At 40.4% G+C, this 16877-nt stretch overlaps 1 protein-coding gene across 1 annotated transcript in view; it reads left to right on the top strand.

The window, feature by feature from the left end:
- LOC106878888 (bromodomain adjacent to zinc finger domain protein 1A) overlaps positions 1-16877 on the top strand; it is a 60167-nt gene that overhangs the window by 33308 nt on the left and 9982 nt on the right. The window contains exons 9-16 of the mRNA XM_014928233.2: positions 1743-1881; positions 3213-3362; positions 4253-4348; positions 5415-5639; positions 7987-8152; positions 9827-9937; positions 11724-12885; positions 16439-16739. Coding sequence (XP_014783719.1) covers positions 1743-1881; positions 3213-3362; positions 4253-4348; positions 5415-5639; positions 7987-8152; positions 9827-9937; positions 11724-12885; positions 16439-16739 — 2350 coding nt within the window. The remainder of the gene's footprint in view (positions 1-1742; positions 1882-3212; positions 3363-4252; positions 4349-5414; positions 5640-7986; positions 8153-9826; positions 9938-11723; positions 12886-16438; positions 16740-16877) is intronic.

The raw sequence follows: 16877 nt of genomic DNA, 5'->3' as shown, positions 1-16877 counted from the left end.
AAGCCAGTCCAGGGGCACTGGCAACGATCTCGCTCGAAAATCCTACGGGAGCCAGTCAGGCGGTACTGGCAACGGCCACGCTCAAAATGGTGCATCTCATGTGCCACCCGCACAAGAACCAGTCCAGGGGCACTGGCAACGATCTTACTTGGCTTGCCGGGTCTTCTCACGCACAGCACATTTCCAAAGGTCTCGGTCAGTAGTCATTGCCTCGGTGAGGCCCAATGTACGAAGGTCTTGCCTCACCACCTCAGCCCAGGTCTTCCTGGGCCTACCTCTTCCACGGGTTCCCTCAACTGTTAGGGTGTGGCACTTTTTCACGCAGCTATCCTCATCCATTCTCACCACATGTCCATATTATTAATAAATGTCAGTCCTATATGTTATAGGGTGTGTATAATTATATACTCTCCAGTTATAACTGGCACTTGGTTACGACGATGAGTGTTCTAGTTGATCCATTGTGAAATTAATGTGCAAGTGGCTGAGCACTCCACAGACACGTGTACCCTTAAGGTAGTTGGTTTTCAGTGAGATTCAGCGTGACACAGAATGTGACAAGCTTGGCCCTTTGAAATACAGGTACTACTCATTTTTGCCAGCTGAGTGAACTCCAGTTATTTCTGAATTATTGATGTTTTATAATTAAATTATAAGTTTATAAAATTCTATATATATGAGCACCAGACTCATGACGAATGAAGAAGTGCAACGGTCATCATATTGTTGAGACAGAAACTTAAAGTCTTGTATGTGAGTCTCTATAATCTGTATCATTCAATAAATATAATCTTCTTCTTGACAATATTGATGTCTATCTCTTTTGATACCACATGTGATTCGTCAGGATAAATGTAGCATCCGTGTCCACTGATGGCTGTTGTGCTGCATTCAGTTGCATAATAATTATAAAGAATGTTCTTCCATAATGGTCTTTGAATATAAACTCAGCAACTTAAAGCTGGTGTGCAGTGCAGAGACAAATTCTGTGATCTACTATTGGAACCTGCTAGCCCCCATTCTCGAGTTAAATATCCCCCCCCCCTCCTCCCCGCTATTGTATAATATATAATATAGTTAGCATTTATTATACTGCAAGGTATATGATGTATTATATGTGTCTGTAGGAGGCGCAATGGCCTAGTGGTTAGGGCAGTGGAATCGCAGTCATAGGATCACGGTTTCGATTCCCAGACCGGGCGTTGTGAGTGTTTATTGAGCGAAAACACCTAAAAGCTCCACGAGGCTCCGGCAGGGGATAGCGGCGAACCCTGCTGTACTCTTTCACCACAACTTTCTCTCACTCTTACTTCCTGTTTCTGTTGTGCCTGTAATTCAAAGGGTCAGCCTTGTCACACTCTGTGTCACGCTGAATCTCCCCGAGAACTACGTTAAGGGTACACGTGTCTGTGGAGTGCTCAGCCACTTGCACTTTAATTTCACGAGCAGGCTGTTCCGTTGATCAGATCAACTGGAACCCTCGATGTCGTAAGCGACGGAGTGCCAACAACAACAACAACATATGTGTCTGTATAATTGAAAAAAGAAAAAAAAAAATCATGATGGTCCTTGGGCCAATAATCTTCTGATCACATGTTTGGTGGATTAAATTTGACCACCTGGACCCAAACATCAACAAAAGGACAATAGTTAGCAAGTTCCCTGGCTTTAATTGTACTACCTGACTCTGTTTTTCTTTGCTTTCATTGAATCTGATCAATTATTACCTTTTTTTTTTTTAGTCGTTACCAGAGCTCTTACCTGTACAAACAAGACTACCACAAGAACTGTTTGGTGATGCATTGATGGTGCTAGAATTTATCCATACATTCCAAAGTTTGTTTGATTTAAATGAATATTTCCCTTCCGGAATGACCTTAGGTAAGTCACACAATCATTAAAATCTTGTTTTCCCTACCTACTCACCTGCTTGCATTCCGTCTTCGGTTTTTGGTAAAGATATTTGCCTAAGTGAAATTACCATCATTTTATGTTTGCTCTCCCACGTTTGCACGGGTGGGTGTCAGGAACAAGTTTAACTATGAAGACCCCCCCACCTCCAATTCACTGTTCACATAAACCAATATGTTTATGTGAACATAAACATATTGGTGTTTATGTTCACCAATAAACACCTGGTGAACTCACTGTTCACCAGGTGTTTATTCAGTCCTTTCCCCCAAGTTCCTGTAGTATTAAGCATGCAAGAGGAAAATTCCTTTTAGGGGCAAGAACCTGGTCTATAACAGGTATCACATTGGCCAGAATCCCTGGTCATAAACCTGATATTAAACGTCTGCTGAGACAGTGGAGTATAGTGTTGTGTCCAGAAACACATTCTATTGCTTTTATACATCTAAGTGCAGGCATAGATGTATGGTAAGAAGTTTGCTTCCCAACCGCAAGGTTCTGGGTTTAGTCTCACCTTGGGCAAGTGTCTTCTACTCTAGCCCCGGGCTTCTATTTCTATTGCCAACGGGTAAAGCATTGGCTCATCTGAATATAAAAAACTTGACATGTGAGGGGCATGTGTGTCGGTGATGCATGAAAAGCGACTGGTGCCAGTGGTGCGTGAAAGACAATTGGTACTGGTGATGCGTGAAAGGTGACTGGTGCCAGTGATGTGTGAAAGGCCACCCGCACAGGTGACACATGAAAGATCACCTGCGTCAGTGATGCATGAGAGGCACCTGCGTCAGTGATGCATGAAAGGCACCTGCGTCAGTGATGCATGAAAAGCCACTTGCACCTGTGATGCATGAAAGGCCACCTGTGCTGGTGACGCATGAAAGGCCACCCGTGCTGGTGACGCATGAAAGGTCACCCGTGACGGTGACACATAGAAGGTATTTGTACTGGTGATTTTTAAAGAGACCCAGTATATTCTATGGAATGATGGACATTAGGAAGGGCATCTAGCTGTAGAAACCAAGCCAAAACAGTCTGGGAGCCTGGTGCAGCTCTCTGGTTTACCAGTCCCACTGAAACCATCTTACCCATGCTAGCATGGAAAATGGATGCTAAATAATGATGATGAATTTATTACCCTTCCCCCCATGCTGAGTTTTTTGATTATTTTGGAAATTACCTGAAACCCAAAGTGTATTCTTATTTTAGGAATTGGTACTAGGGTCACAAAAGGGTTCAGTTTATGTCCCTGTTTTATTCTATTGATTCATTTTTTATTTTTTGTTTTCGTGTGAATTTTTCAGAGGTTTTGGAGGAAGCTTTACTGGATAATGATGTGAATGGGCCACTCACCGATCTCCTACTTATGTTGCTGGTTGCCATTTTTTATCTGCAAGAGTCTGAGGAAGAGGAAGAAGACCCTGATTTAAGTAAAGGAAAGACTAACATACCTGGTAAGTAGTGTGGAATGCTTAGTTACCTACACATCTGACATTGCTGTAAATCCCCTATCCCCATAATATAGGGGAGTGTCAGGTTTATTCTGTTATTAATACAGAGGGAGTGTCAGGTGATTCTATTACTAATATGGGGGGGAGTGTCGGGTTATTCTATTACTGTCTAATTGGGGATGTATCATGCCTTGATGCAATGCTGTGACAAGAATTAACCCTGAAAATATGAATAAATTATAAATTAACAGCTAAAATTTCAATAGAATGGTACAAGACATAAGCATCAAAGTTTGGGGAAGAACTCCAGAACCATTAACTATAAAAGAGCCGTTATTCAGAGCTGTTACCATTCCTTTGTTAGGGTAGAATTTGGTCCTTAACTCTTTAGCTTTCACATTACTCTCTCAAATGCGATGTTTGTTTATTCTCATTGTATTGAATTAATCGTGTATTATCTCATTTATTTTTAGAAGGACATTGTAGGGTAGGTGTGAGAGAACAGATCTGACCTCTCACACCTACCCTACAATGAACATAAAATGGGTAGAATATTTGGACTAGGCTACACCAGGCTCCACTCTGCCAAATCAGATTGGAGCCTGGTGTAGCCATCTGGTTCACCAGTCCTCAGTCAAATCGTCCAACCCATGCTAGCATGGAAAGCGGACGTTAAACGATGAACGATGATGATGATGACAGATATGGGGTGTTAAACCCTTTAGCATTCAGATTACCCTTTCAAATGTAATATTTATTCCAATTATTTTCAATTAATCCTGCATTATCTTGTAGTTTTAAGACCTTGATGATGTGGTTGTTTATTTTTAGTATGATCTTGTAGGGCCAGTTTGTACATAAAACCCCTTAAAATAATTTGTTTTCTTTTGTAGATTTCAGTGAAGAAATGTGTTATTCAGATCGTTCAACAATGGCTAATTTATTAAAGAATTCTGCAATTATGGCACAGTACCCTATGTTAACCCATGGTAGGCATTTTATTAACATTTATTTCATCCTGATGCTTTTTTTCTTTTTTCTTTCTTTTTTTTTTTATCTTTGACTCTACTGGAACCATCTTGTCTTCGGTTGTCTTTGTAGAAATCTTTATTGATTTCACATTTCACACATTACCATCATTGATCAAAGGGCCAGTCACTAGTTCACAATATTTTCAGTGGTGAGATTGAAAAGGGAGTAACTCTTCAACCTGGGCAGAACAAATATCACAAAGTGTTTTGAACATAGTGGTTTATTAGGCTTCTTGCACATGTTGACACAACCCTATGCAACAGGAAGGGCATCCAGTCAGAGAATCTTATCTTTTATCTTTTACTTGCTTCAGTCTTTGGACTGTGGCCATGCTGTGACACTGCCTTGAAGGGTTAAGTTAAACAAATCAACCATAGTGCTTATTTTCAAGCCTTGAACTTATTCTTTCAATTTCCGTTTGCCCAACTGCTAAGTTATGGGGATGTAAACAAACCAACACTGGTTAAGTGGTGGTGGGACACTCTCTCTCACACACACACATGACTGACTTCTTTCAGTTTCTGTCAAAATCCATCTGCAAGGCTTTGGTTGGCTCTGGGCTATGGTGGAAGAAACTGGCCCAAAGTGCAGTGCAGTGGAACGGAACCCAAAGCCATGTGCTTTGGAAGCAAGCTTATCTCACAGCCACGTCTGCATCTTCACAGCCATTGCTGTACCAAAATTTGAATGTATGACCTGTGTACTTATTCCCTCTTTGCCCAACTACTAAGGTATGAAGATGTAAACAAACCAACACTCAGTGGTAGTGGGGGACACACACACACATACATACATATATATATGACTGGCTTCTTTCAGTTTCTGTCTACCAAATCTACTGACAAGGTTTTGGTTGGCCCTGGGATACAGTGGAAGATGGTGGTGGAAGGTGCCACACAGTGGAACAAGACTCAGACATGGTTGTGAAGCAAGCTTCTTGTCTTACAGCCATTCTTGACCAAAATTTATTATTATTATTAGTAATCTAATGCAAATGTTTTGTTGGTTTTTTTTTCCTTCTAGGAACCCCTTTGAGGAACTTGCAGTTGGACAGTTTTACTTTGACTGAGATTTTGCGCTTACATTTAATATCGTCAGCTGCCAAAGCGAATGCAAACAATGTCAAATTCCGGTACCAACAAAGAGGTGGTTACACAGCAATGGATGATGCTGGTATTCACCTTTGCAAAGAACTTCCTGAACTTATGAAAAGTCTCAGCGAAGACAACATATTTGATATGCCACCAGGTAAGCTCATATCGGTCAGCCCCTTTCTTTCGGCCTACCTGCATGGTCCCTTTCTCTTGGCCCATGTAGTCCTTTTCTCTCAGCCTATATAGCCTTTTTCTCTCAGCTGACATTAGCACCTTCTTCTTGGTCTACAAAACCCTTTCCTCTTGGCCTACATAGTCCCTTTTTCTCAGCCTGCATAACCCCTTCAACTTGGCCTGCAGAATCCCTTTTCTTTAGACCTACATAGCCTTTGGTTTAGCAGAATCTGTACTTTGCTGGACAAATACCTTATATATCAAGCCCTTTTATGCAATCTTGGTTAAAATTTGCCTCTCATACTTCTAGCTTCAGTTAAATAAAATGGCCATCAATTACTGGAGTTAATTTGAGTGTCACTTTCATCTTTGGCCCTTACAAATTGTGACCCTGTGCCTAAATTCCACTCAAGTACTTTGCGGCAAGGGATGGAGGTTCACATAACCCTTTCCCTAAAATCTGTGACCTCTCTATAAGTTATAGAATTCAATTCTTACTATTATCTCCTCTTGTCCCCTGTCCCTAACATAGTTTATAACAATTTGCTGTTAAATCTAGGATCTGGCCATGACCACTCCATATTTCATTATAAGGCAACTCTGTGTCTGATTTTCAGAGTTATTTCATTGGTTTATGGCCATGTTGGGGCACCACCATTATCAAGGGATATAGTTAACCATAGTTTGCTACTCATCAACCTTTATCAGATAACGAAACTATTTTTCGTTATTTATAACTTATGACCCTTTAAGCGTTCAGGTAACTCTGTCAAATGCAATGCTTATTTATTCACATTGTTTTGAATTAACCCTGCATTATCTCATAGCTTTGGAGTATCAATAATGTGGTTGTTTATTTTTAGAATGACATTGTAGCGTAGGTGTGACAAACTGGAACTGGTCAGTTTGAACACAAAACAGGCAGAGTATTTGAGTGTGATGTGACCAGCTTGAATGCTAAAGTGCTAAGGTATTCACACACACACACACACTATTTGAGATTTCTCTATTTGTGGCTGCATTCAGTTTCATGTAATTCTTCTATGGCCGCACTCTATAGTCATTCAGGCCACCTGTTTTACATATCCTTCCCTTGCTGTGTGAGAAGCTGGAAGTTATTTAAAAAGGGTTTTGCCCATCATGCAACCATAGCTCCATGAAATACACTGGCCATGAGATCTTAAACCTTTTAGCATTCAGATTACTCTGTCAAATGTAATGCTTATTAATCCTGCATTATCTCATGGCTTTGAGATTTATTTGTAGAATGATATTGTAGCATAGGTATCGGAGGCTGGGTCTGGCGTGTAAAACTCAAAATATTAGGGCCTGATGTGGCCAGTCTAATTACCGACTGTATTGAGTGTGATTGTCTTATTTATATTAAACTAATTTCTATTGTATAGGGGTTTAGGGAGTTTACTTCACAACCATGTGTGACCGTGTTGGTGTGTGTTCATGTTTATCCAGTGTAAGAACCATTGTTGTCGCGAATGAACCTGATATAGCTATTTGATAGAACATCAACCCCTATATGTAGTGATATCTGTAGTGGGAGTTGATATTCCTGCCTAAGGGCTGTGTTCTTTCGGGGCTGCCTTATAAGGACTACCGAGCAAAATATTGATTTCAAATTTTCGACACAAGGCCAGTTATTTTTGGGGATTGGTGGGGGTGGGCAAACCAATTGCATTGACCCCAGAGTTTAGTTTGTACTTATTTTGTCGGCCCCAAAAGGACGAAATGCAAAGTCGGCCTCGGTGGAATTTGAACTTGGAACGTAACGTCGGATGAAATGCAGCTAAGCATCTTGCCAGGTGTGCTGATGATTCTACCAATGTTCCACCTTACTAACGAGTAAAATATTGGGATTTTACTTTTATTCTTTTACTTGTTTCAGTCATTTGACTGCGGCCATGCTGGTGCACCACCACCTTTAGTCGAACAAATCGACCCAAGGACTTATTCTTTGTAAGCCTAGTACTTATTCTATCGGTCTCATTCTATCGGTCTCTTTTGCTGAACCATTAAGTTACAGGGACATAAACTCACCAACATTGGTATCAAGTGATGGTGGTGGGGCAAACAGGCACACAAATACACACATACACACATAACGGGCTTCTTTCAGTTTCTGTCTACCTAATCCACTTACAAGACTTTGGTTGGCTCTGGGCTATAATAGAAGACACTTGCTCAAGGTGCCATGCAGTGGGACTGAACCTGGAGCCATGTGGTTGGGAAGCAAGCTTCTTACCACACGGACACTCCTGCACAACTTTGTTGACGTTGCATTTGAAAAAAAAATGTCTATTTATATTCATCAGAGAGCAAGTTGAAGACTTTGTCGACGCTTGTGCACCAGTTTCTCACCTATGCAGCTTCCCGGGATTTGGTTGAGGACAACTTTGAGAGATTACGACAGTTGAAGATGGATTTAAAACAGTTACAGTGGTCAGAGTTGAGGAGAGAACGAGAAGAAGCTACTGCAAGGTAAGCGGTCACCACCAGTATAACCACATATTACTCTGTCTTTTTTAAGCTAACCCTTCAGCACACAGATTACTCTATTAAATGTGATGCTTATTTATTCAAATTGTTTTGAAATTTCAATTGTATGAGTGTATATTTTTGGGATAGGTGTGAGAGACAGGATCTGGCTAGTTTGAACAGGAAACAAGTAGAATATTTGGACCAGATATGACCAGTTTATGACCAGTTTAGCAGTCTTCAGTGATGTAGATGCTCGTTATACATTTTATGTTATTTAACCCTTCATTATCCAGATTACTCTGTCAAATGTAAGGCTCGTTTATTCACATTGTTTTGAATTAATCATGCATTATCTCGTAGCTTTGAGATTTCAATGTGCTTGTTTACTTTTAGAACAACATTGTAAGGTAAGTGCAAGGAGCGAGATCTGGTCAGTTTAAACATAAAACAGGTAGAAAATTTGGGCCAGACATGGTTAGATTAACTTTAGATTACCCTATCAAATGTAATGCTTATTTATTCACATTGTTTTGAATTAATTGTGTGTTATCTCATAGCTTTGAGATTTCAATGATGTGATTGGTTATTTTCAGAATGACATTGTAGGGTACGTGTGAGAGGCAGGATCTAGCTATATTGAATATAGAACAGGTAAACTAGGCAGGTTTAAGTGCTAAGGGGTTAATATAATTTCATACAGTGGAGGTGCATGGCCTAGTGGTTGGGGTGATGCACACCAGATTACAAGATTGTGGTTCTGATTCCCAGACCAGGAAGTGTGTTGTATTCTTGAGCAGAGCACTTCCATTTCATGTTTTTTTTTTTTCCATTACACTCAGCTGTAAATGAGTAACCTTGTGACGGACTGGCTTCCCGTTCAAGGGAAATGTCGTGGTCTCAGTCACTTGTACGTGAGCGTGGCCGTTGCCAGTACTGTGCGACTGGCCCTTGTGCCGGTGGCACGTAAAAGCACCCACTACACTCTCGGAGTGGTTGGCGTTAGGAAGGGCATCCAACTGTAAAAACCCTGCCAGATCAGATTGGAGCCTGGTGCAGCCTTCTGGCTTGCCAGTCCTCAGTCAAATTGTCCAACCCATGCTAGCATGGAAAGCGGACGTTAAATGATGATGATGAGGTGTATATGCCGTGCCAGTGGAGTGGCATTGAAAACTACGTGAGGTGTCCATTGTAACCAGTGGTGTATAACGACATCAGCTAGTCTGGTTGGTATGGTGATTATCAGATAACTACTTTGTTGTTTATAATTTTCTTTTTGATGCTGTTATTATTGTTGCCGTTGTCCATGTCTGTTGGATCATGGATCTTGTAATTGAGTTAATAACACTGTATAACAAAATTTTTGCTCTTGTGTAGTGACTGTTATTTCCTATTTGTTGACCCCTAGAAAGTATGAAAAATGGCCAAGATCTCCTTCAGACTTTGCTTTCGTTACATTTATTCAAACCCCAAAAGTGTCCCTCTCAGCACATGGCTATGATGCTCCCCCACTACTCCTGCTCATGATCAGGGATGCACATATTGTCAGCCAGTGGTGGTCTCGGTGGGTTGGTACAAAAAGGCTTAGTGTATCATCATACCTTTCCTTTCTTTTTAAAACTCATCTGTAGACTGTGTAGGTGGACCTGGTGACATTTTATTGCTCTTCTTTTCCAGATACAAGCGTAGTGTAGAAGAAAGACTTCGTGAACGGAAGCAACTCGAAATGAAGATAGCAAACGAAGCACTAAGACAAGCCGGGGTTGAGGTAAACAACGGCATTACTGAGTAAGTATCTCTCTACTTTTGATATTTCGTGGAGGGCCAAAGCATTTCATGCTACATTTGCAAAGTATTCTTAGCATTCTAAGATGTCGTGCAGTCGGATCGAACCTGTAACCATTTGGTCGCGAGTCAAACATACTGTTAAAATGGTTGTGACTGCATCGTTGGTTCAAATCACATCGAGGGTCAATTTAAAGCTTTCGTGGTTGATCCAATAAGAACCGCATCACTGCATCCTTCATTTCACGATGCTGCTATCATTATGTATTTAACTTCTCATTTCTCTTTTTTTTTCTTTCTTTCTTCCTCTCCCACTAAATGTAAGTAGCCATGTGGGAGAACCTATTCTGATCACCCCTCCCCATCTCATGGGGACCCCCTTGCATAAAGCTGACCCCTACCTTCCATGAAGTTCATAGTTATGTGAGCTCCTGGTGGCCTCAACGGTGCTGGTTCCATACACACACACACACACACACACAAACAAAAAAACAAAGCTACTGGCCCTTGCGGTAAAATAGCTGGCATTAAGAAGGGCATCTGACCTTAGAAACATTGCCAAAGCAGACACCGGAGCAATATAGTCCTTGGATCCATTGAATCCTGTCAAAACAATCCAACTCACACCAGAGTGGAAATGTATGTTAAATGATGATGATGACCTTCACAACTGGTGATGTTGTCTTCGTTTGGTCACCCACACCCCACCCCAGCATTCAGTTGATTTAATGAATTTATAATCAAACGATGTTTCACAGGGTGTATAGTGAGGTCTGTACCCTCCCCTATGCATCCTTGCCTCTTTATTTTTTTTTCTGTAGATTGGCAAGTATGATTTTGGGGGAAACTTGGTGGCTTTTTCTTTTATTGTTTTACTTATTTCAGTCATTTGATTGCGGCTGTGCTGGAGCACCACCTCAAAGGGTTTTTAGTTGAACAAATTGACCCCATGACTTAATTCTTAAGCCTGGTACTTATTCTATCAGTTTCTTTTGCTGAACTGCTAAGTTATGGGGACGTAAACAGACCAACACCAGTTGTCAAGTGGTGATGGAAGACACACACATGATGGGCTTCTTTCAGTTTCTCTTCCAAATCTACATGCAAGGTTTTTGTTGGTCTGAGGCTATAGTAGAAGACACTTGCCCAAGGTACCATGCAGTGGGACTGAACCTGGAAGCATGTGGTTGGGAAGCAAACTTCTAACCATGCAGCCATGCCTGTGCTTATAACTCTGCCACATCTTCACCTAGTGTTGACACAAATACTGTGTGGTTGATATTGTCTTGTATCACGTGAAATGTTATCTTGTATCCAACAGCAGCAGTCACTGCTAGATTCCTGCTCAAAATGGTGTTTTTGTTACTCTGTCAAATTTAGTACTTAATTTACTCATATTGCCTTGTATAAACCATGCATTATTTCATAGCTTTGAGATTTCAGTGATGTGATTGTTTACTTTTAGAATGACATTATAGGGTATGTATGAGAGGCTGGATCTGGCCAGTTTGAACATAAAGCAGTTGGAACATCTGGACAGGATATGACTGGTTTGAATGCTAAAGGGTTACAAAATGCCCAATTTTCTAAAAGTTATGAGAAAATATTTAGGTCAAGGGCTGACACACTTGTAGGTATGCTGTGATTTCATTGTGGAACCGAGAGTAAAAAAAACTAATATCATGTAATGAAAGATCTAAAGTTGAGTTGTTTCATGTATGCCTTTGTTAAGTAATATTCCTGGGTTTTTAGTTTTTTTGAAAATCATTTTTGTTTTCTTCTATTTTAGGGAGAAAGAAAAACCTGATAAAAAGACGTCACGCAGTCGCCTTGTACAAATCGACAAATTCAATAAGCTCGAAGACCTCGAGAAAATCAATGAACAGGAACTAACACCTGAAGAAAAGGATGCTTACTGGCAGAAACGGGAACAGCTCGATGCCAAGAAAAAGAGCGAAAACTTGGAGAAGGAGAAAGACTTTCTAAATTCAATTGCTAAACTCCAGCAGGGCAATGCTGTATACCCTCTCGGTCGTGACCGCATGTACCGGCGTTACTGGACCTTCAGCTCATTACCAGGACTGTTCGTCGAGGACAACGACGAAACGGTCCCATCAGAATTGCTGCCCAATTCTAAAAATGACGACGACGATGATGATGATGTAGATGATGAGAAAGATAAGGAGGAAGATGGTGGTGTGGAGAAGGAAGGTGACGAGGAGAAGGAAGGTGGTGGGGAGAAAGGAGGTGATGGAGAGAAAGGGGGTGATGGGGAGAAAGGAGGTGATGGGGAGAAAGAGGTTGATGGTGAGAAAAAGGGTAACGGAGAGAAGGAGGGCGATAGCAAAGAAGGAGGAAACAAGGCAACAGAAGAGGGGACGACTAAGCATGAGTCTGAGACTCCCAGTCCTGAAACTACTAAAACTGAACCGATGGAAACAGACAAACAGGAAGCCCCTTCAGAGAAAAAGGGTAGCAACGGGGTGATAGATTTGACTGACATGACTGATGACAGCATGGACAAATCTGAGGAGGACGATGACGAAGAGTATGATGACGATGACGACGAGGACGAAGATGAAAGACCCGCGTATTTGGACAGTGAGTTTGTACAAAAAATTATAAACAGAGAACGTGTTCATTGGACGTACATAAAGTCGCCCGAACAGTTCAACCAACTTATGGATTCTTTAAATTCTCGTGGCTTCCGAGAGGGACTCCTGAAACAGATCCTGCTGGAAAACAGCGATCGGATTCAGGAATCGATTGGCAATTGTCCTTTTGAAGATCCGGAGGATGTAGAGCAGAGGATGAAAAAAGATAAAAGCAAAAATGGCAGTAAGGACTCTGAGGAGACGAGCAGCGCCAAAGAAATCCTGGAGTTGAACTTGCGGGATTTACTTTTGGATTTAGAGGAGAGAATATATGTTGGCGGTCTTGGATCCGTGAAGGTAAGTGTGGCCCTTTTTGATTTCATCATCATCATTATTATCATCCCCAGTGGTTCCCAAATTGGGTGGTACTGACCCCTCCTGCCCAGGCGGGGTGGCGTTGAAGAAAAGTAGGGAGATAATGGTGTGGTCAAAACGAGGTGATGGATGTAAAGGCAAACAAAATAATGGGTTGTTTAGGTTAAGTTTTATTTGTGAAATACAGTTATTTTGAATTTGTTGCTGAAAGTGTTCTATGTTTGTGGTGGTAGTGAATGGTGGTGGAACACTAGGAATGCATCCTGGGTACCCATCGGGGTGGGAGATGAAAATGTTTTGGGGACCACTGATTTAACTCTTTAGCATTCAGATTACTCTGTGAAATGTAAAGCTCATTCATTTAAATCTTTTTTTTTCTAATTAAGCATGCATTATCTTATAGCTTTGAGATTTCGATGATGTGATTGTTTTGTTTTTAGAATGACATTGTAGGGTGGGCGTGAGAGGCTGGATATGGCTGGTTTAAATGCTAAAGGGTGAATGTCCGTTTTTATGTTGGCATGGGTTGGGCAGCTTGACCAGAGCTGGTAAGACTGGGAGCTGTTTTGACATGGTTTCTATAGTTGGACGCCCTTCCTAATGCCAGTCATCATCATCATCCTCAGCATCATTCTGCTATTTCTAACATGTTGAGTAACTGTCTAGAGGTACAAACCTATGATTGAAACAAAATTCCTCCTTCCCATTTTTTATTCAGAGATAAGTCTACTTAGGACAATATTATTGATTGTGTGTTTTCTTTTCAAGTTTTGTAAGCATGTTCCATAGGCGGTAGAGGTGTTGGATTCAAGAAGATGGCAAAAGTTGTTGTTGGAAAGATGGTGGATAATCTTGTGGGCTTTTATTAAATCAGCTGCTACACTTTGAAGCTGTTGATGCCCAGAAAAGCAAGATGTTCAAGATGTCGTGACTGACAACGAGTATTCATATGGTTGCATGTCTGGATACCTTCCTGTTAACTGACATTCTGGACGACATAAAAGTTTCAAACTGGGAATGCAAACTACAGCCATAGATAGCTGGTGAGTGACCGACAGAGGTCATCTTGAGCAATGCTACATCTTTTTTTGACAATTTTAGAAATGTGGTTCATCCAACACACTACAGGGTTGACAATGCCTAGGTTGTTATGTTCACCAGCAGACCTCTTCATCTTGGGTGTTGTGGAGGGAGTAGGTAAATCCCAGATTTTTCTTCCTAAAATGTACAGTGGTGCACATTACCTACAGTAAACTTAAGCAGAGTTAATTTTATGGAAAATTTCACATTTCCGAAGTTATTCTATGACAAACTAACAGCAAAGTTAGTTTTATGGAAAATATTTTTGCTGTTGTTGACAATCCTATGGAATTCGTGAGAAAGAATAAATTTTATCATTTCATTTCTACTTCATTGACCATTATAGTCTACAGGGTGTTTTTGGATTATGCATATATTTAAATAATAATTAGATTTATATACTATATATTATTTATATATTATGCATGTTGTATTTTGTTATGTGTGTGATCCTCCCCAGTCCATGGAGGAATTGCTTTGCATGAAACTGCTCTGTGATACAAGAAAGATAGGGGAACTGATTGATTGTAGATGACAGTCCAACAGCAAAAGGGAGGCAACCTAGCATTGAATGTAGAATATGGTGAAGAAGTGTAAACTGTGGCAGAATAATAGTGATGAAGGATAGAGAGTAAGTGTTATTGGTGAAGGGGAAATATCCAAGGATGTCTTCCGCATGGAGTAACTGCAGTAATGGTGAGATTTTAGTAAGGCGGTCCCATGAGATTTAAGTATATCAGGAGTTTTCACTGTCGTCATCATCAAAGGTGCATGGCTCAGTGGTTGGAGCTAACCACTGAGCTATGTGCCTTCACATGAGAGAGAGAGGTACCAACTGAATACCAGAAACAGCATTGGATAGAGGAAGAGGAAAGGTGGGAGTGTAGGTATGTGTGCGAGGGTGAGAATAGTGTGACAGGGGATGAGTTGGGTAGAAAGGATATCAGTTTTGTGGAGGGGGGAAGCAAAGGAAGGAAGTAGGGTATCACAGAAGAATGGGTGTTAGAAAATGAGTTGTAGAGGAAGGGCTTACCATAATCATTTGCTCTTCTTTCCCCGGTTGCATTATCCATTAAAACCAATTTAAAGGCAGTGAGCTGGCAGAATTGTTAATACGTGGTGCAAAATGCTCAGCAACATTTTGTCCTTTACGTTCTGAGTTCAAATGACACCAGAGTTGAATTTGCCTTTTATCCTTTTGGTGTTGATAAAATAAATACCAGTTAAACACTGGGGTCAATGTAATTGAATTACCTCTCCCTTAAAATTGCTGGCCTTGCGCCAAAATTTGAAACCATTATCTATTAAACCAATTTAGTTCTGAAGTTGTTTCCCTTACCCTACCCCACCCCATCCTTTTTAAAACCCTTTAGCATTCGTATTACTCTTATTTGTTCATATTGTTTTGTATTGATCATGCATTATCTCAGAGCTTTGAGATTTTGATGAGGCAACTGTTGATTTTTTGGAATGACATTGTAAAGTAGAATTGAGAAACCAGATCTAGCCAGTTTGAACACAAAACAGGTAGAATATTTCGGATGGATGTGGCTGGTTTTAAAGAATTAAACTAGATTTAGACCCTGGTGTGGCATTGTATGGCTGTGTGATTAAGAAGCTTGAGACCAACATTAAAGTCGGATCAATTGAGTGAAGTTGGTGTTTATTTTTTTCCCATCAATTTCTTAGTGTCTAAGCTGGCCTTATTTGGCCCAAATATTTTACGTATTTGGCATTCAAACTAACCATATCTAGCCTCTCACACCTAACCTACATTGACATCCTAAAAATAAACAATCACATCATTGAAACCTCAAAGCTATAACATAATGCATGATTAATTCAAAACAATTTGAATGGAAAAAGAATTACATTTAACAGAGTAATTTGTATACTAAAAGGTTAACAAAAATTAAAAAAAGATGTAAGTCAAAATGAAATAAGGTATTCCTTATATAGAGATAAAAAAAAATGCTGTATTGTTTGTGTAGTTTTTTTCCATTTATTTCATTATCTAATTTTCTTCTATTGTTCTAATTCAGGATGTTTTTTTGTTTCTTGCTAAATAAACACACACACACACACACACACACACTATATTTGCTCTTCGCTTGTTTATTACTGTTCTTATTTTAACTGAAGTCCATTGCCTGGAAATCTTTTGTCACACATCTGTGACCTCTTCAGCGACACTTTCTGTCCTCGTGTATCCACTTGCTCTGCTTAGTCCATTCTGTTCATTCAAGAACAGATATGTGATGAAAGATTTCTGGTCAGCGGACATCAGTCAAAATAAGAACAGTAATGAACGATTGAAGCATGAATATATAGTGCATGTGTTTATTTGAGGGGAGGGGTTACCTTCCAAAAATATAACAATATCTGTATCATCATGGCTTCACATCTGGAATCTTGCAACAGAAATTCATAAATGTGATTTTCTTGTGTTTTCCAGGTAAAAGATCGTCTCCAGTGGCGTGCTAAGGTGGAAGGTAACTTAAAGAGCGAGAAACCTGCGCCGGATCAGGAAAGTGGTGGAGAAAGTGGTGATGGAAACATTGATAATGTCGTTAAAAGTCTCGCGAAGGCTTTGCTGCAGATAGCTCATGGTGTTGAGTCGCGTTACATGCGAGAGCCGTTTGGTGACTCTGAGGAACTTCGGAAATCTCGACTGAAATTGGAGAGTATCAAAGAGCAGAAGAATAAGAAGAAAGACAAAGACGAGAAAGCAGATAAGAGTGAAGACAGTGACGAGAGTAAGTTGGTCGTTTTGGTGTTGTTGTTGTTTGTGGTGATGTCTGTTCGTAGATTGGGGGTACCAGAACCTTGTGAGTAGATTTGGTAGATGGAAACTCGAAAGAGCCTTTCTCATATATATATATATATATATATAT

Source organism: Octopus bimaculoides, chromosome 25, assembly GCF_001194135.2.
Source record: "Octopus bimaculoides isolate UCB-OBI-ISO-001 chromosome 25, ASM119413v2, whole genome shotgun sequence".
Lineage (NCBI taxonomy): Eukaryota > Metazoa > Mollusca > Cephalopoda > Octopoda > Octopodidae > Octopus > Octopus bimaculoides.
Note: the sequence above shows the minus strand (reverse complement) of the source record. Positions and strands in the feature narration are given on the sequence as shown.